Consider the following 24,969-nt stretch of genomic DNA (forward strand, 5'->3'; position numbering starts at 1 on the left):
GCATAGGTAGGGAGAAGGGCTATTGGTGGGTTAATTCAATTCAGTTTATTCAATCAGTTCGTTTGTATTTTTCCTTGAAGAAAAAAAAAGAAAAACGACGCACAAGGCCTAATGAAAGATGAGACAACACACACGTGGCACGAGTATTCGGTGTAGAATTAAAAATCATGACATCCTTCAAACAACCACAGTAGGCACGTACGCAATGTTCTTACGAAGAAAAAAAAATAGAATGATACATTGACCCTTGCAACGTATAACCCTTTTACGATTTAAATATAGCTTTCCAGGCAAGAGATTTCATTATTGCTGAGAGAAATGGAAGAGGCTCTGATGAAGTTCCGTTGCTTGTGTCGAGTGATGTGAGTCGCTTCGGACGCGCCGTGGTGGCTCAGTGGCTAAGGCGTTGTGCTGCCGAGCCCGAGGACACGGGTTCGATTCCCGGCCACCACGGCCACTTTTCTGATGGAGGCGAAAAGGAAAAACGCCCGTGTGTACGAAATTTCGGCGCACGTTAAAGACCCCCAGGTGGTCAAAATTAATCCGGCGCCCTCCACTACACCACCTTTCATCGCCTGCGTTGCGTCAGCGCGTTAAACACTACAATCAATTAAGTAATCAATGAATCAATAAATTAATAAATAATCAATTAATCAAAAAAAACAATCACTCAATCAAGTGACCCGCTCTGAGAATTTCTCGTACTTTATTCTGCTCTTCTAAGAACAATAACATATTTTAAAAGCAATGCGCATACTTGCATTGACGTCCGTTAAAATATTGCTAGTTGGGTCGATAGAGACATTTCCACACGCCAACGAAGTTCCGCTGCTCATATATACGTATACAGAAGCCGTGAAATTCTTGTACTTTTAGCGTGCTTGGTGTTGCAAGCTTTTCCCGCCATTTGTTATGTTCGTGCTAAGTCCTGGCAGCTAAAACGGAGCGGAAAGACTACTTACACACCATGTAGCCCAGCTACCTTTCAAAGCAGAGCGTTCTATGCCTCTGTGGTGGTGGTACGTCATTCGTCGAAAAAAAAAGCGTACTGCAGTAAAGCCAACTTTACATAATCCATTTTGCAAAACAATGATGATGATGATGCTAAGCGAAGGAACTTTGACTCAGGTTGATGGCGGAAATCGTCGCTTTTTAGCCATACTTCGCCTAAGTAAGGGCTTCGATTTGTCTAATATCCTTTGGCTTTGGATAACTACAAGCCCTTCGACCTTCTATTTTTTCCCCGTTACATCGAATACCTGCACTTATGAGTTTAGCCATTAAAGCTTTGCGCGTAAGAACCGAACGGCCACCACTGCTGTCGGAAAACCCGCGGCGGTTAATTTTTGTACTTGCACAGTAAGGCTTGTACATAGAGGAAAAAACCCCAGAGAGAAATTCCTGAATATTTCCGACCAGTCCACACAAAAAAGAAACTGCCTCAGGGCTTTCTCTATTTTTTTTAAAGATAAAAAAATCTCATTGGCCCACTTTCTAGCACGAGTGAAACCCAACGCCTTATTACCCGCACGCTACACTCATTCAACGGATCGGTCCGCGACCTCATAAAAGAGCTCCCGGCGAAAAATCTAAACACTTCCCGCCACTTCGACTCACCCCCCTACACAGGGTTGTCAAACAATGACCTGGATAAGGACTTCTAGCTGTATGAACTAGAAGCCGCTGTTTCCGAGTGCAACAAAAATAGCGGCTAATGCAACAGACCAAGCTAATTACTGGCTTCTTGCAAACCTGGATGACGACTCTCTCGATTATCTGCTCCACCACATGAATTCATACTGGAGCTCAGGCCAACTCCCTCCCAGTGGAAGGTGGCTGAGATCCGGTTCATACCCAAGCCAAATCAGTCCCCTCATTTGATAACCTGTGGCATACTTCTCTCACCTCCTGTGTGGGTGAATTGGATGAACAATTATTAATAAAGCACCTACAAACCTTCCTTGAAAAGAAGTACCTCATTCCCAATACCATGTTCCCAATTCCTATACCCATGTATAGGAAGCATCTGAGCAGCCAGGATATTCTACTTCGAATTAAAGCAGAGGTCCTAGCTCCAGCCCATTACTCCCGCGAGCCGTTCTTGCTTTACCTTTGAAAGGGGCATTTGGCAATGTCTCGCATTCATCCATCGTATCCCGTCTAAATCAAACAGGCTGCGGTGACAGCACGTATTCATACATTGCTGACTTCCTAATTCAACGCCACGTTATTTCCTGATAGGAGACATGCAATCCCAGCCTATTGCACTGGGTGATCGGGGCGCACCTCAAGGTTCCGTCCACCCCCCAATACTTTTCAATCTGGCCTTCCTGGACTTAACCCATTAACTTGAAGTCATCCCGCACGTACATCACGCTCTTTGCCCCGGTGACATCACATAATGAACAAACGCTGACTCTATAGGAAACATCCAAGACTCCCTTCGACAGGTCACCGATGTCTTTAACAGATATACTTCATAACCTTCCTTCTCCCACGGAGCCCATCTGTATCCCCCTCGGCGGCCATACCATACGGCTCATCACTTCGGATTTTAGGCCTTATCATCGAGGCCAACACACGTAATGATTAAGCTTTATTAAAACTCTCAAAGTCGTTTCACCAAGCCTCCAACATGATTCGACTTGTTCGCTGCGGGGCATGAAGGAGAAATATCTCATCCGACTGGTTCAAGCTCTCCTGATTTCACGAGTAACGTATGTCACGCCAGTTACCTTACCATCAGCAAAAGTGACACGGAAACCCTTGATCGGCTAATTTGCAAAGCTTTAAACAAGCACTAAATCTACCCATGAACACATCAACGGCCCGTTTCCTACGACTTGGCCTCCACAATACTGTATCCGAGCTTATCGAAAGCCATCTATCAAGCCGACTCCGTCCAATATAAATATACTCCCACCTCCCCTCGCGGGAACCCCTGTGTAGATGCGACGCATAGGGGGTTCACGTTGCAGCGTTGGACAGCGGAGGAACGGCTCTGGAACGATGGAGCGGAGCGGCGCAGGCACCGCGTTTTATAACGCGTATAACGGTGAGGGGACGCGCCGCCGCCAGTGCGTCTGCCGCGACTATGGCGCAACACAATCCAACACAATCAACTTTAATCCAATCCAATCCAAATCTAATCCAATTCAATCCAAGCCAAGCCAAGCCAAGCCAATCCAATCCAATCCAATGCCCCTCGCGAGAGAGTGTTCGCTATCGGAGAGGAGAGGGAGTGAGCGGCGGAGAGTGCAGCCCGCGCGGCGAGGAGAACGGGGGAGGGGCGGACGCCGACGACAACGCCGACGACGCCGGATGCACGGACAAGACGAGTGAATGAGATGCAGTCGCAACCAAAAAAGACCTGCAGCACAAATCCTCTTACACAGTCTCCATATCACATGTCCGCAATCTACTGCCTCTGAGCCCCTTCCTGACGTTCGCAGAAGTCACACCCGGGATCACCCCTTACCCAAAAATATGCACCCTGACCTCCATTCTGGCCGCCAACAAGCCTGAAGCCAAGCGTATGGAATATTTATGGAAAAAAAACACATGTCGCCTATACGGATGCCAGTACATACCCTGATTGTTAGCACAAAGTACCTACAGTCACCACAAAGGGCGCCCTCATCCTTGCCAACCTGTCAACCTGGGTTACTGAAGAGTTAGCTATCGCATTAGCCCTTTCACATACCAAGCACCCAATCATAATATTGGGTTCTCAAACTGCCTGCTGAAGCTTCTTAGCCGGGAGGGTGGCCCCTTCTGCTTTAAAGTTACTCTCGCCACATCAACCCTGTTATGTTCGGGCTCCTCATTTAATTAAGGAAAGCCGCCGGTGGCTCATGTTCGGCGTCGCGTACGCTGGTTGCGGCTATTCCGTGTCCCTTTCATGTAGCCGCACGGACGCCAAGTTCGGAGCCGCGGAGAGCGTGTTTTGTGCCCGTCCTATTGTGTGTCAAAAGACGGGGGCGCTTGGCCTAAGTACCTCTGTCGCGTCGAAGGTGGCTGGGTCATTCGGCATAACAAGCTGACGGGAGGCCAGATGATCGTATCTCTTAGTGTTGAAAGCGCGCGCCGTGTAAGTTTGGAAAATCTTCGACTCCGGCGGCGGGCGCTCTTCGTCGACGGGTCGTTCGCCTCGACGATGGTCGCCTCGGCTGGCAGCGTCTCTCCCCGTGGTCTGTCCAGGTGGGCGGCGGCGCCCTTTCGTCTGGGAGGGAATTAGCAACCCTCATTGCCCGCGCGTCGCGGGACAATGGGGGCGTCGCGGGAGGCGCCGCGCGGAGGGAGATCAGCCGCGCAAGGACCGCTCCGGGCCCTCGGCTTGGCTGTTGTTTGTGCAGATGCCGCCCGCTTAACGTAATGGATGGTTCACTTAAGGCCGCAGATGTTCTGTATTTTCTGGCCGGGTGTAACAGCGTGCGTAGGAAACGCACTTTGAGTGCATGAGAGAGAGGGTTAGGTCACGTGACCGCAGGTGAGGACATGTGTGTGATTGGCTGGTTACTGTGGCCAATCAATGGTTTGTAATAATTGTTTTGAAAGGTTTTTCTCTCTTTCTTGAACGCCCCCTTTTTGGAGGCGGGGTTTTTGCTATCAAAACCGGAGTGTTGGGTTTTGTCGAAGGTCGGTCGAGAGGGGATCTAGTTCAGTATAGATATCGGCCGAACAGGCTGCTGCTGTCAGAGTGACAATGTAACCGTCACTCTGGCCTGATGTAAACTTGGAGTAATGTAAATAAGTGTAAATAAACCTAATATCCAGCAAGGAAGGCAGTCCTCATCCCTTGCCCGCTCCAAGCATCGGTCGTCGGTCATCGGAGCGAGTCGAGATGGTCCTCTCGGCTCGCGCATCAAAAGAACATCCCTATTTCGCCTCCATCAGTTCGCCAAGAAGATGGAGAGGCGAAATTTAACTGGCGCAGCCGACAGGATGACCACGACCATGGGCTGGAGCTGGTGGGGCATTCCGGAGAGACTCCTTCAACTCAAGGTTCGGCTCCGACCAACGACGAGCCAGACTCCAAGCATCGACGGGGCGACACCTCAGCGGGAGGCCTCGTGAGTTCCGGCTCAGTGCGGCAGCAGCCGCGATTCAACGGCAACGGGGCGACACCTCAGCGGGAGGCCTCGGGGGCTTCGGCCCAGGGCGGCGTAAGCCGCGGTTCAACGGGGCGACACCTCAGCGGGAGGCCTCGTGGGCTCTGGCCCAGGGCGGCGTAAGCCGCGGTTCAACGGGGCGACACCTCAGCGGGAGGCCTCGGGGGCTTCGTAAGCCGCGGTTCAACGGGGCGACACCTCAGCGGGAGGCCTCGGGGGCTTCGGCCCAGGGCGGCGTAAGCCGCGGTTCAACGGGGCGACACCTCAGCGGGAGGCCTCGTGGGCTTCGGCCCAGGGCGGCGAAAGCCGCGGTTCAACGGGGCGACACCTCAGCGGGAGGCCTCGTGGGCTCCGGCCCAGGGCGGCGAAAGCCGCGGTTCAACGGGGCGACACCTCAGCGGGAGGCCTCGGGGCCTCTGGCCCAGGGAGCACGGCCCCATCCCAGCGGCGAGAGCGGCGCATCGGGTCCACGAGCTGCTGCACCAGCGACACTGCGACCCGGCCGAACCCGGAGCGGGCACAGGTGGGCCCTGACTTGCTTTCTCCGGGTTTACCATGGCCAATATGCTAACGGGATGTCGCGGCACCGACCGGAAGGTTAGTGCCATTGTGCTCGAGATCGAGGAGTTGAGAGCTGAATTAGCTCTCAAAAATGCCCAGCACGCTTTGGAAAAAGCAAGGCTAGCGGGTAGCAGGGGCGCGGGTAGCCCGTCCGTGTGGACGGCTGAGGAGCTCAGTGCTCAATTAGCGCAAGGAAGAGCGGAGATCGCTTACGAAAAAGCGAAGCTTCGCAGGATTGGTAGACTCGAAGACGATACCAATGGTTTTACAGTGTTTGTTCCCTCGTGGGCGCTTCGAGCGCCACGGGATGAGGAGAGTGGGAATGTAGTGGAGGTGGCCGAAGCCACCCCAGTTGTTGAGCGACACCGTAGCGTTCCCACTGCTACCGATGAGATCGTGGAATCTCGCGAGGCAGATGTCATAGCTGCCGAACTTCTTTCTGTGGAGGCGGACAATGAACAGCCGTCTGTCGCCGAGGCAGCACAAGGGGCAGGCAGGGACAGCGGAACGGCGCGCCTAAATGTTGAGCTTCCGTGCGCAAAGCATGAAAGTGCAGGCGGCCCGCGGCGTCTTGCGCGTAGGGCGATTCAGACGGGCCCAAGAACGCGGAACGCGGGTGCAGGTGTGGCGGCGCAGGTGCGACATCGTCGTACGCGCTACCGCCGAGTAGGGTGTTCCTTCTCTCCCGGGAGCAAAGGACACCGCGAGCCAAACCAGGGTTCGTGTAGAATCAGCTGGTGGCGCACGAAACGGAATCAGTTTCCGTGCGACGGTCGGTGTGTGCCGCCGCGGAAAGGGGCCTTAGCGCTGAATAGTGTGCAGTGGGAGACAGGGACGGTTCAGTGTAGTTTGCCGCACACTTAGTGGTTAGCGTTTTGCGTTTTTTTTTCTGCTGTTTTTTTTATGTGTAGGGTTCGCTCCGACGAGCGTTATTCTTAGTTGTCCCTGTACTGTAGTTCTCCCCCTTGTTGTTAGTTTTTTTTTTTGTGCATGTGTTGGTTGTGTTCAGCTGTCGTAAGGCGTGTGATTTACGAGTAGCGCAGCTTGGCGGGTTTAACTGTATTCTTGAGGACTAGAGCCGCTGTTACAGCACGGTAAGGAGTTTACCTCTGGGTACAATGGCGAGTGCCTTTCTTTATTTGCGCTCGTTGGCATGTGGTCATGGTGAGCCATGGAATGTGCGGGTAGGGCCCCCTTGTGGCGCTTGTGGGTGAACTAGTGTCTGAAGTACTGGAAAGTGAACCTTCAGTACATCGAATGGGGACGGCAAGTGAACCGCAACAGGGACGAACAATCTGTGTCGCATTCTGAAAGAACCGGCGTCCGCGAGTGCGTGAAGAGACGCTGAACTTCCTTAAACGTTTTTTTTTTATTTGTACAGGACTAGCCTCATTTTGTGCGTTTGGGTTTGTTTGGGTGTCTGTTTCTTTCCTTAGAGTGAAAGAATGTTCCTACATGCGCTGAACGGTTCAGAGTGGATGGTGTCATTCATTTAGTTGTCAAGTTGGAACATTTATACCCTCCGTGGGGTTGATTGCCTTTAATGGTAGAGGGTGCCATGAGTTTGTTCTCACGGGCCCTGTAGTTGAGTGCTTTCTTTTATCGTTTGATGTTGCACAAGCAGCGGCTAGGCCAAGGCACTAAGTGTGCCGTGTGGTATCTGTTATGGTGCAGTTGGCCGGCGCGTTGTGCTGTTTGGGTTAGTGTGTAGCAGGTTAATTTTTTTTGTTGTACTGTAGTGTACTTTGTATTGTACTCGCGTAACGGCTTGAGTGTTTTTTTTAGTTCTGGCTCTGCAGTAAGACATAACGTGCAGTGAGAGTTAATGTTGTACGTACAGCTAGTGTACGGACAACATTCTTAGTGCGGAGGTGTTATGTTCGGGCTCCTCATTTAATTAAGGAAAGCCGCCGGTGGCTCATGTTCGGCGTCGCGTACGCTGGTTGCGGCTATTCCGTGTCCCTTTCATGTAGCCGCACGGACGCCAAGTTCGGAGCCGCGGAGAGCGTGTTTTGTGCCCGTCCTATTGTGTGTCAAAAGACGGGGGTGCTTGGCCTAAGTACCTCTGTCGCGTCGAAGGTGGCTGGGTCATTCGGCATAACAAGCTGACGGGAGGCCAGATGATCGTATCTCTTAGTGTTGAAAGCGCGCGCCGTGTAAGTTTGGAAAATCTTCGACTCCGGCGGCGGGCGCTCTTCGTCGACGGGTCGTTCGCCTCGACGATGGTCGCCTCGGCTGGCAGCGTCTCTCCCCGTGGTCTGTCCAGGTGGGCGGCGGCGCCCCTTCGTCTGGGAGGGAATTAGCAACCCTCATTGCCCGCGCGTCGCGGGACAATGGGGGCGTCGCGGGAGGCGCCGCGCGGAGGGAGATCAGCCGCGCGAGGACCGCTCCGGGCCCTCGGCTTGGCTGTTGTTTGTGCAGATGCCGCCCGCTTAACGTAATGGATGGTTCACTTAAGGCCGCAGATGTTCTGTATTTTCTGGCCGGGTGTAACAGCGTGCGTAGGAAACGCACTTTGAGTGCATGAGAGAGAGGGTTAGGTCACGTGACCGCAGGTGAGGACATGTGTGTGATTGGCTGGTTACTGTGGCCAATCAATGGTTTGTAATAATTGTTTTGAAAGGTTTTTCTCTCTTTCTTGAACGCCCCCTTTTTGGAGGCGGGGTTTTTGCTATCAAAACCGGAGTGTTGGGTTTTGTCGAAGGTCGGTCGAGAGGGGATCTAGTTCAGTATAGATCTCGGCCGAACAGGCTGCTGCTGTCAGAGTGACAATGTAACCGTAACTCTGACCTGATGTAAACTTGGAGTAATGTAAATAAGTGTAAATAAACCTAATATCCAGCAAGGAAGGCAGTCCTCATCCCTCGCCCGCTCCAAGCATCGGTCGTCGGTCATCGGAGCGAGTCGAGATGGTCCTCTCGGCTCGCGCATCAAAAGAACATCCCTATTTCGCCTCCATCAGTTCGCCAAGAAGATGGAGAGGCGAAATTTAACTAACCCCGCCGGAAAGTCAACATCATCTGGACTTCTGCCATTCCTCACTGACGGGCAACAACTTTGCTCATCAGCAAGCCTGCGCCCTCTCTCTCTCCTGGCTTCCGAGGAGACCACATCGTCCATCTTGCTCGTAACATATCAAGACATAAGGCAGTGTTACCGGTCCGACAGACCACGCTTTCTTCCCCCACACCCTGTACTTACCAAGGAAGAAGAATCGCTACTCCGCAGACTAAAACTAATACCTTTCCTCACCCAGTTCACCTGCATTGTACGTTTCAAAGTTGAATGCGGTTGAGTTCTCTGCTGAATGCCAGTTCCGTCCAGGACCCGGAACTCTACTTCATATTATAATACAGTGTAAGCACAATCCCAAGCTTCGTGCTCTCCGATCCTTTTTTTCCACCCCCGAGGTGTGGGAGAACCTGGTGACCAGCGGCTATGTGGACCTCCAGCAACTCCTGGAATCCAGAGCGTAGGCTTTCTGCTCACCTCATGGATTCCCCGGACTAGGGAACCACTCCCACTTCAGCGGCTCACATAACTCTCTCTCTCTCTCTCTCTCTCTCTCTCCCTCTCTCTCTCTCTCTCTCTCTCTCTCTCTCTCTCTCTCTCTCTCTCTCTTTCTCTCTCTCTCTCTCTCTCTCTCTCAATTTGCTCCTTATGAATGCGTGGGGCTGAAAGTAGGAAGGAGAAAGGTTCCGTTTGCGTTTCTTCTCTTGCTACGGCATTGCCCACGCGTTAACTTAAGTTGTTCGAAGAATGCGCTGACTTTCAGTTTATGTCAGTAGCTAGTCCACCGTGTGTGTTGTATGCTGCATTCGCGTTTTGCTGTTTCTCCTTTGTCTCGTCGTACAAAAAGAACCGAACTAGACCGTACAATGCACAGACAGTACATTGAGACCAGGGCGGTCTGAGGCAGGGGATGAGAAGCCTGTCTTGTGTTTCGTTCGACTTTGTAGTGAAGCGGTATACCAGGCCTGTTAGGAGAGGAACGTAGCTGATCGAAAAAAAAAGCGTCCGAATTTAACGTAACATGTGCGTTTATTCCAGGAGGTCGCTTTCGTTGCGTACAACGACCAACTTCCACCGCCTTTAAACAAGACGAAAAAGGGTCATTCCAAAGGTACGTGCGAATATTTAGGAAACCACTTTTATTTTAAACATTTTTGGAGCCAGAAATTGCTATGTCAAGCTACGGTGGGATTCTTCGGAAACAGCTATTATTGGCAATGAGAAAAAAAACGTTTATATCAATAAAACGTGTTTTTCGGCGAGTTGGTTCATTAATCCGGAAAACACAAAGAAGGTTTAGCGCAGTAAAGACAAGGACTGCGAACGTACAGGACAAGCGTCTGTGCTCTCCGTTGGCCGTCTTTGTATTTTCTGCGCTAAACCTTCTTTCCGTAAACATTCATTCATATATGCACGTTCATGTATTCCGTGCACGTTTGTATATACACAAAGTTAAATTGGGAAACGGAATACAGGCAGTTGGCATTTAATGAGAGTATGGTTTGCAGAAAACGTTTAGGATAAGTAGCGTGTTTCTGGCAAGTTGACCTTTTCGTGAATCCGATGGAGCGAAAATACCCAGATACTTCGCGGCCACTAAATTTGCCTGGACGAAGGCGGAAAGGGTTTCTACACGGATGGATGCGTTCTCGTTTGCATGCTAGGCGCCTTTGCCAGGCTAACCTCATCAGTACCATCAAAGGCCATTCTCTCTCTCCGTTGGCACTGCTTGGCGACTCTAAGCATGAAATAAAATTGTGCAGCTGCACATGTACGAAAGTACATGGAGAACCGAGGGGCTACTAGAATGCGGAGCTATCATGACGAAAACTATTCGCGAAGGTCAAAGTGGGCGTCCATCTGTGGGCGAGGGAGAGAGAGTGAGAGAGACTTTTATTGAGCGAAAATGGCGTAAAGGAGCGGGGTGGCCGCCGGCGCTAGTCTGGCGGCGACAGTAGCAGCCCTGTCCACGAGTGAGGCTTGGACTCCTGGGTCCGAGCTTCCGAGAGGTTATTGAATTGGAAACGATCAAGAGGGCATCTTCACATAGAGTGGAGGACTGTCGCACAGATACTACACGTGGGGCAGTCGGAGGATGGGTACAGGGATGGATGGAGGTGGTAAGTACCACTCTGCAAGGAAGAGTGTGGGTTTGCACAAGTCGCCAGGAACGCTCATGTGAATGAGTGAACTCTAGGTGTGTGGGGCGATATTAAACGGCGAGAAAAGGCGATAATAAGTGGCGATACCGTGGAAAGTTGACAGTCTATCCCTGGTGGATCTGGCATCATGATAGATGAGAAGGCTAGGGCCCGCTAGGATCTTGAGTCCTCGAGCGACGTCATGGGCTTCCTCTTCTGTCGGAGAGCGTATCCTCCACTGATTAACAATTGCAATTAGCTTCCCAACAGTCAGACATCTCGTCCACGTGCAGCTGTTCCACTCACATGCTGTCACGTTCTCCTGTCACGCGGCGCGCACCAGGCTAAGTCTTGTTTCCCCCACTGGTCGGGTCCCAAGTTAGCGCAGTGGTTAGCGCACTTGGCTCCTGCTCTGGTGACGCCGGTAAAAATCCCACGCGAAGACAAATGAGTTTTTGTTATTTATTCACTCTTTTCAGCTGCGGACATATTGTTAGCGTCGTATTGACAGCGACTACGGCTACTTTTTGCGTTTGATGAAACATCTAGAGCTTTCGCCTTCAAAAAGAACGGTCAGCGTTTACAGCAGGCGTAACTTTTCGCGTTTCGTTCACAACCACGCGGCCAAACGAAGGTTTGAAGTGGAAACGGCGGGACGTCCATCACTTCGACGGCACGCCGTCTTTTCTGGGTCACCACCTAACAGTTAATTGTTTAGTTTAGCAGACCATAGAAAGTTGGCTTAGTCTGCGTAGTACCCGAAGGACTCCCTGAAACACGCTCCGTCGGAGCTGGAGGGTTTCCAGTGTTTCCAGTATTTCCAATGTTTCCAAACTGTTTCTAGTGTCAAAATGATAGCTAGAATTTCGAGAACATTTTACCAGAAGAATTTTGTTTTGATTCTGTCCTCAAATTTCTCAGTGAGAATATTTGACAAAACGCCGTAATTTCGTATTAGCCTTTTTTAGAGACCTGGGAGCGGGATACAAATTTTATAATTGTTGTAGCTGTTTGAACAACATTTTAATCGAATGGCTCATTGCAATGTAGTCTATTTGACCTTTACAGTTTGAGCGAAATTTTCCAAACACTTTCTGAAGATGTATTCATTCCTCTTCCCCCCCGCCTCTCTTTCCCCACAGGTGTTCTCATGGCTGGTGCAAATAACAAAAAGAGACTTGTTGGCACAGTGTGGCTCCAACACAGCGTACCGAGGTTCATAACCGATGTGAAAAATGGCTACAAGTATCCGGACAATGGAAGAGAAAACGGCCAGCTGTTTCTATGCCTTTCATTTCCCGTTGACACAGTGGATGTTATCGGTACAGCTACAATTCTACAACTATAGCGCACGCATATGATTGACACTTTAAAAGTTTTATCCCGTGGCAAATCAAAGTAAATCAACATCAAAGTAACAAATATTTGTATAGGTGTAACTTTTATTACAAACTACCGCTTAATGTTGGTCTCGGGCTTCATGGCATTGTTCATATTATGTATTTGTGCCGTAATATTGTATGCGTCGCTTTTTTAGGCCAAATGCAGCTGGTGGGTTTTAACGTGAAACAGACGGTTGTGGAAAACGGGCCATGACATCCATTGGAATCTGAAAACACTACACCTATTACGTTTCTTCGTTATGATGAAGTATACTTTCGTGCATGGTTCCATTGAAAGCTCTTAAACGGGGTTTATATCTTATTTCACACAATTTTCCGCAGTGCATCCGCTTATGGTGTCCGAAGGAAGCATTAACTATCATTATAGGGAACCCACTTTCAGACAAGTTATACCACGCGTAGTCGGTGTAATTTGTCTTCACCGTGCAGACTTTTTTTAGGTGGTCACGTCAGAAGTGATTGCCACGGAAGTTGGAAGGCGATGTTTCTTTCAAGCAACACTACATATTTTTAGCGACAGGTTCTGTCCTGCCCGCCACGTACAGTCAAACCCGTTTATAGCGAACTGCAATATGCACCGCGATTAGTTCGATATATCCAATAGTTCGATATATCCGAACCAGCCTATAACGAGCTTATTGTTACGAGTTCGCAATCCGCGGGAGCCCCCCGCCCCCTCCCCAACTCCGCCATCCGTGTATGCAGAAACGAACACAGTACAGTAGCCATTACCATACCAAAATAATCCATTTATTGCAAGTAATAAAGCTTCTTTCCGCCTTAACTGCCCACGTTGCAAAAAAAAAAAAAAACGGGGGTTTTTGTTTTCAATTTCGTTAAGGCGGATTCAACTAGCATAGCATTCCCTACACGAAACATTGTTTGCACCAGTTCGAGTCCCGTCCTCAAAAATCTAAGAAGCATTGGCGGAGCACATCGACTGCCGAAAGCGCTTTATTATAAGCGTCGGACGGATTTCACTCGCGACATCATCGGGAACGTTGGCGAGCTCTTCCCGTCGTTCACCGATGCTGCTGTCTTGGTCCGGACTCGCTGACTAGGCAGGTTACGTCGCGAGTCCCGCGCATCGGAAACAGTTACGGAAACTATTGGGCGTCATGTCGCTCCGTGCGAGGCGCAATGTCTCAGTCGCGGCTCTTGATCCGTGGTCGCGGCCAATCCACATCTCAATCGCCGCTCGATATCATGCATTTCAGGGGCCATTCTAGGCGCCCAGAGTTCGATATATCCGATGTGAACTTCGTTATAAGGGATGTGTTTCCCATGTATTTCCGTAACTGAATTATTTTTGTTCGATATATAGCATAATTCGCTCTATCCGGGTTCGTTATAGCCGGGTTTGACTGTAGCATATTCCGTCCGCTGACGAAATATTCGAGGGCTCTTGAAGTCTTGGGATTAACTTTTTTAATTAACCAGCGACGACATTTGCTTACATTTCAAGCACAAAATAAAGGTTATACACTATTTACAGCAAAACAGAAAGATACTGAAATACACTTAGCGATACACATCTCACAACCGAGGGTCTCTCGGCGTCTGCCCTGTCCGCTCTCGTTCGGTCAGCTGACCGTCGTCCCTAGAGTTAATCCAAAATCACGAAACAGCTGTTTTCCTGTACAAAAACCACGCCTTCTAAGGTTTTCCACAACAGACGGTGAGGAAGGCCTAGTAATTAACGCAGACTAGGCCGTTCATTGGCCACAGCAACCAATCGTAGGTATGTACAAAAACAATTACGGGACCCACTCTCTCTCTCTCGCTCAGAAACTACGAAATATTGATCAAAACACAAGTACAACACCAATAAGAATCAACCGACAAAAACAAACTCTTAGTGCTTACCATCGACCCTCGGGCGGCCTCTCTCAAATATGGCCGACATTGTTCCCCCTGCCGACGAAAAGACGAAAATTAATTTCTTTATCAAGTCGCGCGCATTACAAAAGAAGGTGTCACTCCCTCATCACAGGTCACAGACCCAACCCGTGCTCAATTGCGTGCATACCCCGTAACTTTTAGCAGTACATCCAGGCTTGACTTACTGGAGTGTTTCCCCATTTATATTTGGTGATCCCTCGAATGACCTCGGGCTAGTGTAACTCTACCGATCAGAGCGTTGCGCCTTGCACGCTTTAACGCGGCAATTACCCTTTCATACACCCACGCAAACAGTCGGCCTCTTCTCCCCGCCAGAAAACAAAGGTGCAGATCGGACTCTGCAAAAACACATTTACAACATTTCCCTAGCTATGAATATTTTTTCGGCTAGTCTTTTCCTGTTTCGCGTGTAATGTGGAAATCCCGGCCTTCCCAACGCGACTAAAGGCAAAAGGCGTTCCCGCGGTGGCTCTTTGCACTACTTAAGAGAGAGAGAGAGAGAGAGAGAGAGAGAGAGAGAGAGAGAGAGAGAGAGAGAGAGAGAGAGAGGGGGAGACAGAGGGGTCTTTAACCGTTATGGTGAGGTTAGCCTGGCCAGAGTCCTTCAATGCTTTACTGGTCACGAAACTGCTCCGTAACTCAATGGGAGAGCTTCATATGCTGCGTTTGGCCGCCGCGCGGTGGCGCCACCCTCTCACTGAGGTCACTCCTCGGGCGGCATTGCGCTGGCTCGAACGGCGGAGCCACGGCGAGTTGTGTTTGTTTTGTGCGGGAAAAAAAAATGTAACGTGCATATCGCGCTCTTGTGATGCGACTTAAGTAGTGCAACGACAATGCCGAACATGCGTTGCGTCCCAGGATGTAGTTCCTTGTATAACGATACCACAGAAAATGTTTCCTTGTTCTGTTGACCGAGCGACGGGCAGCTGTGTGAGAAATGGAGGGGCACCATTCCAAGGCAAGCAACGGGATATTTCAGCTTCGATTATAAGTGTGCGACAGTGTGTGGAAATGCACTGTGTGTGAGAATGGAAAAAAGCAATGTACCCTTTTGAGAGCATCGTGGGCCTAGAATTGTACAAGGCTAACTTAAAGCCGGATTTTTGTCATATCAGTCAGGTTGTAGCGGTGCTTCATTACCTGTTGGCAAACTTGTATTGCCTTGCGCTCAGGCTCGCGTGTAAAAAAGCTTTGGGACATCCTTGTGCTTTTATTTTTCATATTTCCGCGAATTATCCCTTAGGGTTCGTTTTGTTTGTTTTGTAACCGCGCGTGGCCGATTCCGGTTTCTGATCTGGCGTTTCAACCGGAGCGCCCGTTTGCGCTTTTTGTCGTACGTCCCGTCGGGCAATATTGTTTGATATGGAAAGGGTGCCACCTTGTCGCTAACTTGATTTTAAATGCAGAGCATTTCTTTAACTCGCACTGCCATCCGTCGTCCCTCGGCGTTGTCCGCTCTCAACAACAGGTGCGGGCGCGCATGCGCGTGCTCCGGCGCTGAAAGAGGCGTTGCAGCAGCAGGTGCTACCTCCTCTCCCTCTACTGCGTGCGCTAAGGCAGCGGCGAAGCGTCAGCGTCGAGCGGCCGATCCCGAGCGTCGAGAACGAGAGGCCGCCGCCAGACGTCAGCGTCGAGCTGCGGATCCATCGAATCGAGAGCGAGACACGGCTTCGAAACGTCAGCGGCGAGCGGCGGACCCCGCGTTACGAGAACGAGATGCCGCGGTCGGCCTTGTTGGCGTAGTCCACGACGTACGCCGCGCACGCGTAGTGGTCGAGGATGATCTGCAGGTCCATGTTGGAGTCATGAACCCTTCCGATCCACGGGTTGAACGCGTGCACGCGCTTCTCGGCGGGGGTCCTCGCGTGAAGCACGCACGGACGCGACGCGCCAGCCCGCAGAATCTCCGAGTACTCCTCCCCGGACCGCACGTCGAAGGCGCGCAGGAACTCGTCCAAGCTCGCAAACTCCCCGTGCTCCAACGCCTGGTGCATTTCGTCGTACTTGGCCTTCAAGCGCCGTCGACGCACCCGTACGACAACAACAACTACAACTACCACCGCCAACTACCACAACCTACGCCACGTGACCACCCCCAATGCTCTGCATTTACTCGTGTCCCTCGCGGGGGGGCATGCGACGGAGGTTTTTTTGGTTTCTTCGACAAGGTTCTCGATCCTATTTCCACGGATCTGAAATTAATAACGTTCCAAGAGTAATATGCATAGCAAACGCCGTGCAACTCACTTCATCGACGTTCATCTGTTCACGTCACACTGCGGACTGCTTCTTAGACGTTTGTGCTTCATTCTAGTCTTTTGTAGTGCAGGAGATCGCTAGCTCGCTGCGTTCAGAAAAGCTTTGCGTCGTTCTTGGCTACGTGGCAATATTCTGTTTCCTCCGTGTGCTCCACCGCAGCGCGAAAAAATAAATTTTTGTACGCTGGACCACGCTCTTTTGTCTCCCTTCGTAACATTGAAATTTTTTGTTGCGTGTGATAAATACAATTTCATTGTTCTTTTTTCGCTTCCTGTTTTTGCAAGGATTGCAAAGTGTGGAAGCAGAAAGACACATGGAGTAACATATATCTCTTCGTGTTTTGATCCTTCGCGTTTATGCAGCGTTTTTAGATGTTCTCAAGTATGTACCCACTCATCGAAACGACAATACTATTGGGCTATCTCTTTTAGCGTTCTGTGCATTCCAGAGCAATCAACGGCTTCATTAAGCGTAGTCTGAACGGCGCGTACTTGGTTTCTTTCAGTTTTTTTTTATTGTATTATCGATAGGCCCGCAGCAGTCCGTGACTACACAGCCACCGTATGTGTGGTATTTACAACTTTGCTTTAAGAAAAGAAGCAATATAGATTTAAATATCCGTAATCACGATGGCACAGCGCTTGTGCCAGAGCACACAGAAGCCGTTGCCGTTCGCGGCCGAAGTCTACAGTAACTTACTTCGAAAAATAAAACCCCATTGAAGGCAGGTGATAAACACAATAACTGGACTACTCATCGCTAACTACTACGAAAAAAAAACACACTTAATCAGCGCGCAGACACCAAAAGCAGCGAGCGTTTGCACGCCAAGAGCTGGCCAATACGCCGCACGCGCGGCGGCTGGATGACCTTCGTGCGGCGGTGGCGCCTCTAGTGGCGCGCGCGGTCCCTATATGAAGCGAGCGCCGAAGTTTCGTGACCAGTAAAGCATTGAAGGACTCTGGCCTGGCAAAGGCACCCAGATTGCTATACCAGATGTATGAGAAAGAATGAAGTTGAAAAAAGTCATGATGATGACTGTTGCGTCCGCACAGCCGTGGATGGCGGCCGACGATTTATTACAACTCAAGAGGTAGGAAGACTGGCAGTAGTTCGGGCGTTGGAGACAGCACTGGACAGCGTTCGACGCGTGAGGCGCGCTCGTGCCACAGAACCCAGTGCCTCTCTCGCGCGCACATCATCGTTGTCGTCTTCTGGCGGCATATCGACTCTACCCCCTTAGAGAAAACAGTATACAAAGTCTCCATAACGATCTGGAGGCCGCCTAGCGTCGGCTGGTCGCAGTTTCCGGGTGGTCCCTGCTTGAGACGTTGAGGTGGCTGGTTGGGAGGAAACATCTGGAGTATCCAGCGAGTCCGGTAACAGTGGAACAGCAGAACTCGACGGCATCTCTTGCGCTGTGTCAGCGAAATCGTCTGCTGTGCTCCAGTCCGTGGGCGTCCTGCTCTGGCTCGCTTTCGTGATGTGGTTGAGATGACGGCGAACCTTTCCAAGGGCGCTTTTTACCACCCAGGATCGTGGTCCGACGCGGCGCAGAATTTCGCCTTCAATCCAATCTGGCTTTCTTAAGAACTGTCGTATGAGCATCCTTTCCCCTTCTTCGAAACGACGTGATTGTTTCAGCGTCGGCTCGTGATCAGAGGTCTGCGTTTCCTTCTCTGGCTTGAGCAGATCCAGGGGACATCAAAGTTCCCGGCCAAACATCCCTCTCGCCGGTGTCATTCCTGTGGCTGTGTGCAACGTCGTGGGCTGCCGATACAGGAACCTTGCAAGTCTGCACTGTATGGAGCAGTTTTTATCCATTAAGAGTGCTCTCTTCAGCTCGGCCACGTATCGTTCTGCTTGCCCGTTTGTTGCAGGGTGATACGCTGGTGACGTCATAGCATGTATGCCATTCGATGCGTAAAACTGCTTTATCTCGCTGGAAATAAAGGCTTTTCCGTTGTCCGAGACGACGTTTCGTGGAATGCCGAATGTAGCGAAGAGGCTCCGGAGTACGTCAATGGCAACTCGTATGTTGTCTGGGTGACGGGACGAACTTCTACCCACTTGGTGTACGCGTCCACAACAACCAAGTAGGTGCGCCCGAGTAGTGGTCCCGCGAAGTCAACATGCAGGGTGTGCCATGGTGTCTGGGGACGGTCCCATGTGGGAATCGGAGCTTTTGGGGGGCTTTTCTGCATTGATTGGCATTCAGGGCACTGTTTCACTATATCTTCAATCATCTTGTCGATTCCGGGCCACCATACGAAACTCCTTGCACACTTCTTCATGGCTACCATGCCTCGATGACCAGCATGCAGAAGTGCCAGAACGTGAGATCATGCAGAGCTTGGTATGATCACCCGTGATCCGAGTGTGAGACACTCGCGATGAGATGCCAGTGAGGTTGCTCTTCTCCGGTATGGAGCGAACTCATCTTCAAGGAGTCTTTCCACTGTGACATCCTGCACTGACTTGAACAGCCTTCACAGGACGTTGTCTTGCTGCGTTAGACGGCTATCTCTGTTGCAGTTAACGGAGGTCGCAACAACGCTTCGAACAGCAGCCCGTCGCCTGGTGGCCACGGTTCATCGATGCATTCTGGCAGTGGTAGTCGGCTCAACGCGTCTGTGTTCTGGTGGTTCTTGCCATGCCTGTACACAATATCGTAATTGATATGTCGCCAGAAGACGACAACGATGATGTGCGCGCGAGAGAGGCACGGGGTTCTGTGGCACGAGCGCGCCTCACGCGTCGAACGCTGGCCAGTGCTGTCTTTAACGCTCGTACTACTGCCAATGTTCCTACCTCTTGAGTTGTAATAAATCGTAGGCAGCCATCCACGGACAGCCGAGCTGTTGACCCTGAACACGCCGAAAGGGCTTTACAAAGTGAAACGGTTGCCGTTTTGAATCTCAGCAGCTCCAGCCATTTTTCAACGCTTCATGGAGACTATGCTGTCTGGCATCCCAGTTGTTTGTGCGTACTTAGATGATGTCATCATCAATGGAAAGGACGCCGAGAAACATGCCGCCAGGCTGGAAGAAGTTCTCAAGAGGCTGCGCAAGTACAATCTTCGCCTCGGCAAAAAGAAGTGCTGTTTTGCTGTGATGCAAGTTTCTTTTCTCGGACACCGAATCGACGAAAATGGTGTTGACACCAGCGAAGACAAAGTTCGAGCCAATACTGAGGCGCCAGCGCCAGACTGCAAGCAAGCGCTTCAGTCATTTCTCGGGATGTTCACGTTCTACGACAGATTCTTGAAGAACCGAGCAACAGTTGCAAGATATCTCTACCAGCTCCTTCAAAAGGACGCTACGTGGAGATGGGAGACTCAGCACCAAGAAGCATTTGATCAACTCAAAAAATTGCTTCTCAAGCACACCGTACTGGCACACTACGACTAACAGAAGGAGCTTCTTGTCTCATGCGACGCTTCGCCATACGGCATAGGAGCTGCTCTGTCTCAACGTGATGACCAGAATAGAGAGGCACAAATCGCTTTTGCATTTAGGACGCCGGTAGAACGAAATAATGCTCAGCTGGACAGAGAAGGCCTCCCTGTAGTGTTTGCCGTTCGCAAGTTCCAAAAATATATCGCAGGAAGGAAGGTAACTTTCGTTACGGATCACCAACCGCTGTTCGGCATACTGGGACCAGAGAAACGTACGGCTCAAGTCCTCTCACCACGCATGACCAGATGGTGCATCAAGTTATCGGCATATGACTACGATATTGTGTACAGGCATGACAAGAACCACCAGAACGCAGACGCGTTGAGCCGACTACCACTGCCAGAATACATCGATGAACCGTGGCCACCAGGCGACGTGCTGCTGTTCGAAGCATTGTCGCGACCTCCGTTAACTGCTACAGATATAGCCTGTCTAACGCTGCAAGACAACATCCTGTGAAGGCTGTTCAAGTCAGTGCAGGATGGCACAGTGGAAAGACTCCTTGGAGATGAGTTCGCTCCATACCGGAGAAAAGCGACCTCACTGACATCTCATCGCGAGTGTCTCACACTCGGATCACGGGTGATCATACCAAGCTCTGCACGATCTCACGTTCTGGCACTTCTGCATGCTGGTCATCGAGGCATGGTAGCCATGAAGAAGTGTGCAAGGAGTTTCGTATGGTGGCCCGGAATCGACAAGATGATTGAAGATACAGTGAGACAGTGCTCTGAATGCCAATCAATGCAGAAGAGCCCACCAAAAGCTCCGATTCCCACATGAGACCGTCCCCAGACACCATGGCACAACCTGCATGTGGACTTCGCGGGACCACTACTCGGGCGCACCTACTTGGTTGTTGTGGACACGTACACCAAGTGGGTAGAAGTTCTTCACGTCACCCAGACAACATCCACCGTTGTCATTGACGTACTCCGGAGCCTCTTCGCTACATTCGGCATTCCACGAAAAGTCGTCTCTCGGACAACGGAAAAGCCTTTTTGTCAAGTGAGATAAAGCAGTTTTACGCATCGAATGGCATACAGGCTATGACGTCACCAGCGTATCACCCTGCAACAAACGGGCAAGCAGAACGATGCGTGGCCGATCCGACGAGAGCTCTCTTAATGGATAAACACTGCTCCATACAGTGCAGACTTGCAAGGTTCCTGTATCGGCAGCACACGACGTTTCACACAGCCACAGGAATGACACCGGTGAGAGCGATGTTTGGCCGCGAACTTTTAAGTCCCCTCGATCTGCTCAAGCCAGAGAAGGAAATGCAGACTTCTGATCACCAGCCGACGCTGAAACAATCACGTCGTTTCGAAGAAGGGGAAAGGGTGCTTATACGACAGTTCTTAAGAAAGCCAAATTGGATTGAAGGCGAAATTCTGCGCCGCGTCGGACCACGATCCTGGGTGGTAAAAAGCGCTATGTCGCCAGAAGACGAACACGATGATGTGTGCGCGAGAGAGGCACTGGGTTCTGTGGCACGAGCGCGCCTCACGCGTCGAACGCTGGCCAGTGCTGTCTCCAACGCCCGAACTACTGCCAATGTTCCTACCTCTTGAGTTGTAATAAATCGTCAGCAGCCATCCACGGCTGTGCGGACGCAACAATTACTATGATGACGATGACGCGCTCTCTTATGAAGCCTTATTCAGGGAGTCCGATTAGCTCTTGTACTTTTCATGAAAGTCTTTAGAGCTTTTTCGCTAGGGATGCTCGTGTAGAGTTAGACAAGGGGCCAACACGTCACTTAGTGTGGGTTTTCTAGAAGGCGGCCCTGCCCAGGGACACTAGGAACGACGGGCTAGGGGCTGTGTACCGCGCACTTTCACATATTACGTGATTTAAGTCCTCGCGCACGTCACAAAGAGTGCAGAGGGGGGAAGTTGCTTGTTGAAGCTTGAATCAAAAATGACTTGTGTAAGCGACATACAGCTGCACGCCTTGAAGAACCGTTTCGCCATGCTTGGTCAGCCCGTGAGGAATCCTGAAGTTCCTGTGCGGGTCTATGGAGTGAATCGGCGAGTAATTTTGCGGCGAAGCAGCTCATGTAGATCGCTGAAAACTCCAGACAATCATTGCGGCAAGAACGGGAGCATCTTCTCTGGAGAACTGTATAGATAACGCTGGTTCGTCTGGATCATGCGAGATCGATGCTGCAGTATCCGCCTCAACGCTCTCAGTTATACCACAGTGGGCAGATATCCTGTGACGCTCTACATGATGGTGTACCGTAAGAGCTTGTAGGTGCAGGCATTAGTGTCGAAAACAAGCTGATCTTTCAGGTACGATGTTAAGTACTCAAGTGCTGCCCGAGAATCCGTGAAGATTGCCCGCTGACAAGTTGGTTGCTCGATGATGTAGGCGAAAGCAGCGCGAAGCGAGTTCGGTAACCGTGGATGTTGTCCTGTGGCTAAGCGTTGCACTAAAGACGGTAAGGGATAACGGCAACCATATACTTATTGCAGATGAGATAGCTGCCACAGGCTGCCGTGTATAGATGCGTGCGTGGTCTGCGTTTTTGGGAGATCAATTCTAAGGCGAAGAACTTCAAAGCAGAGGTGGGGATATCCAGTTTGCAGGTAATGCCGGGCACTCTATTTGTAATTTGTAGAGGCAGGGTGGGTGCTGGTAGTACAGCGGTAGAAGGTCTCACACTTCAGTGACTGAGCTGAGTGCTAAGGGGTGACCTTGCTGCCGTGCAAGAAGCGCAGTCGCGCGCGAAGGAGCTCCTGCATACCAACTTGGTTTCATGGCGCCCAACAGGCAGCGCCAAGGAACCACTAGCGTCCCAACAATGGATGTGATCTTCGGCACTCGAATATGCATCGTCATGCCTTGTGCTTGCATACTTTGCAGAACTTTTGCATTTACGTTTGAGAGTTGGACAGGTGCAGGGAGCCTGCAGCGTAACAATCCAACGCACATCCCATCGTTCAGCCGAAGAAGGAACGGGACTGCACTTCCGCCGGCGTTACCAGGTAGCATGCTGAAGGTGTTGGAGAAGGAAGAAAGCTTGTCGTTTAGATGGCGACATGTTTTGGCCAAGCCAGAGACATGTCGAGTATTGCAGCCAAGAATTTGTGGCGCGGAACATCGGGAACCGTGCAGCCTCCAATGGTGCGCCCATAATTTGATACATCACCCATCTTGAAAACGATGGCACCGAACTTGCCAGCTCATATTTCCAGACCTGGGGTACTTCGAAACGGAGCAGTAGAATTTATTTCCCACCCGCCGCGGTGGCTCAGTGGCTAAGGCGTTGCGCTGCTGAGCACGAGGTCGCGGGTTCGATTCCCGGCCGCGGCGGCCGCTTTTCTGATGGAGGCGAAAAGCAAAAACGCCCGTGTGTACGAGATTTCGGCGCACGATAAAGATTCCCAGGTGGTCAAAATTAATCCGGAGCCCTCCACTACGGCGTGCCTCATCGCCTGCGTTGCGTCGGCGCGTTAAACCCTACAATCAATCAATCAATCAGAATTTATTTCCCGTTGAAGCCTCGGGTACTGCACACGCCTCTTGCGTATAGCTTCATATGAAAATATCATCTACGTACAAGAATATTTAAACGAACTCCGTCAAACACTTCTCTATGCCCATCAGTGATGTTGAAGATTGTCGAACTGAGGACCCACTCGGTAGAAAACCACGAGTCACACTGTATAGTCGTGTCGCCGCTGTTTTCTGACACATAGACGCATCTATTTATTAGGTAGTCAAACATACATGCATACATGCGACCCCCAAGGCCCGAAGACATCTTACCGAACATATAGCTTCGTAGCACACGCAGTCGTGCCACAGGAGAAACGCCCTATTGCTCCCTAAAAATGCTCTTCACGCAGTGGGGTCAATTTAGGCATAACGGGGTAAAATGGTCACTTCAGCTCAGTAAAAATAAATTCAAAAAAATTCACCGCGTATCTGCTCACTTGGCATCAAATGACGTCGAAAGACGATAGTTCTCTGCTGCCCCTACCACGCAAATGTTTCTCTTTTCTTCTCCGCCCACTTCTAATGCTCTTTCCCTCCTGTATCACTCCTCCCACAATAAAAACAATGAAGGTTTGCTCGAAACATTTCAATTTTCTCTCATTCCACTGCTAGCGCCATCTACTGGAACTTTTTGTTACTGTGTACTTGAAACATTGCCACGAGGCAGGCTCGCGCGAGCTGTTTTTGCATTTTTGTATCAAAATATTGTTTTCAATGCGCATTTTTTATGTGCTGTTGCCAACTTAAAGCACCATTTATTTTTGATATTATGAAACCTGCGTGTATCAGTTGTGCATTGATGTTTTGACGGCAGCATTCCCAATGTTTTCTTTTTGCACCACAATGTATGAAAGTATGGAGGGTGTTTCCAGATTTAGTGGTTCGGACAGGCTTTGGCTCATAAACACTTCGTTCAAGAATTCTTTTTCCTTTTGGCCGGAAGGCTGAATCTAGGGACAGACAGACAGAGAAAAACAGAGAGGCAGACCGAAATTTTCTGGTTCAAGTACCTTAAGAAAGCCTATTGTATTTAATACACAGAAAAGTGGACGGTCCTTTCTCAGCCCACAAATTCGCGAGCTGTTACCCCTGCTCTATCCCGTCGGATCAAATGTTCTTCAACTTCAGGCAGCGAGCTGGTCACTTCGCAGCCCACTTCTCCGGCGACGAAGAAGACAGGGGCTCCCACAAAAGGTGGCACGAGATGCAGGGAGTCGGGCAAGAAGGGCAGTTGTAGGGGCAGTTGTAGAGCGCCCGGCCCAAATCCTTTGCACGGGGCTCCGCGCCGACAGCGGGGCCGATTCATGCCTCGATCAAACCAGAACAAACTGCCCGCGGCCGACAGGCCCAAACTTGCATCGCTGCAGAGTCTCCTCTCCTTTTCCGTCGCGGCGGCTCGGTCGAATCATGCCTCTGGTTAACGACCGGTGGCCGTCATGCCGCTACATGCTTGGTGACACGCAGTGGATGCGAGTCCCAACATTGGTGGCAGCGGTGGGATGGCTGATTCACAACAGGGTATGGTTGGGAGAGATGTGGTTTAGTATGGGAGCGTTAAGGTTTGGAGTCTGCACCAAAGACGGGCGTCGTGGGCGTTAAGGTACGGGTGAAGTGG

General features: G+C 50.7%; 1 protein-coding gene across 1 annotated transcript in view; it reads left to right on the plus strand.

Annotated features, from left to right (window-relative positions):
• LOC144138154 (cell-death-related nuclease 7-like) overlaps positions 1-24,969 on the plus strand; it is an 83,557-nt gene that overhangs the window by 37,559 nt on the left and 21,029 nt on the right. Inside the window, exons 3-4 of the mRNA XM_077670293.1 lie at positions 9,723-9,795; positions 11,968-12,147. Coding sequence (XP_077526419.1) covers positions 9,723-9,795; positions 11,968-12,147 — 253 coding nt within the window. The remainder of the gene's footprint in view (positions 1-9,722; positions 9,796-11,967; positions 12,148-24,969) is intronic.

This window comes from Haemaphysalis longicornis, unplaced genomic scaffold (assembly GCF_048455015.1).
Source record: "Haemaphysalis longicornis isolate Haplotype H1 unplaced genomic scaffold, Haemaphysalis longicornis Haplotype H1 scaffold_5, whole genome shotgun sequence".
Taxonomy (NCBI): Eukaryota; Metazoa; Arthropoda; class Arachnida; order Ixodida; family Ixodidae; genus Haemaphysalis; species Haemaphysalis longicornis.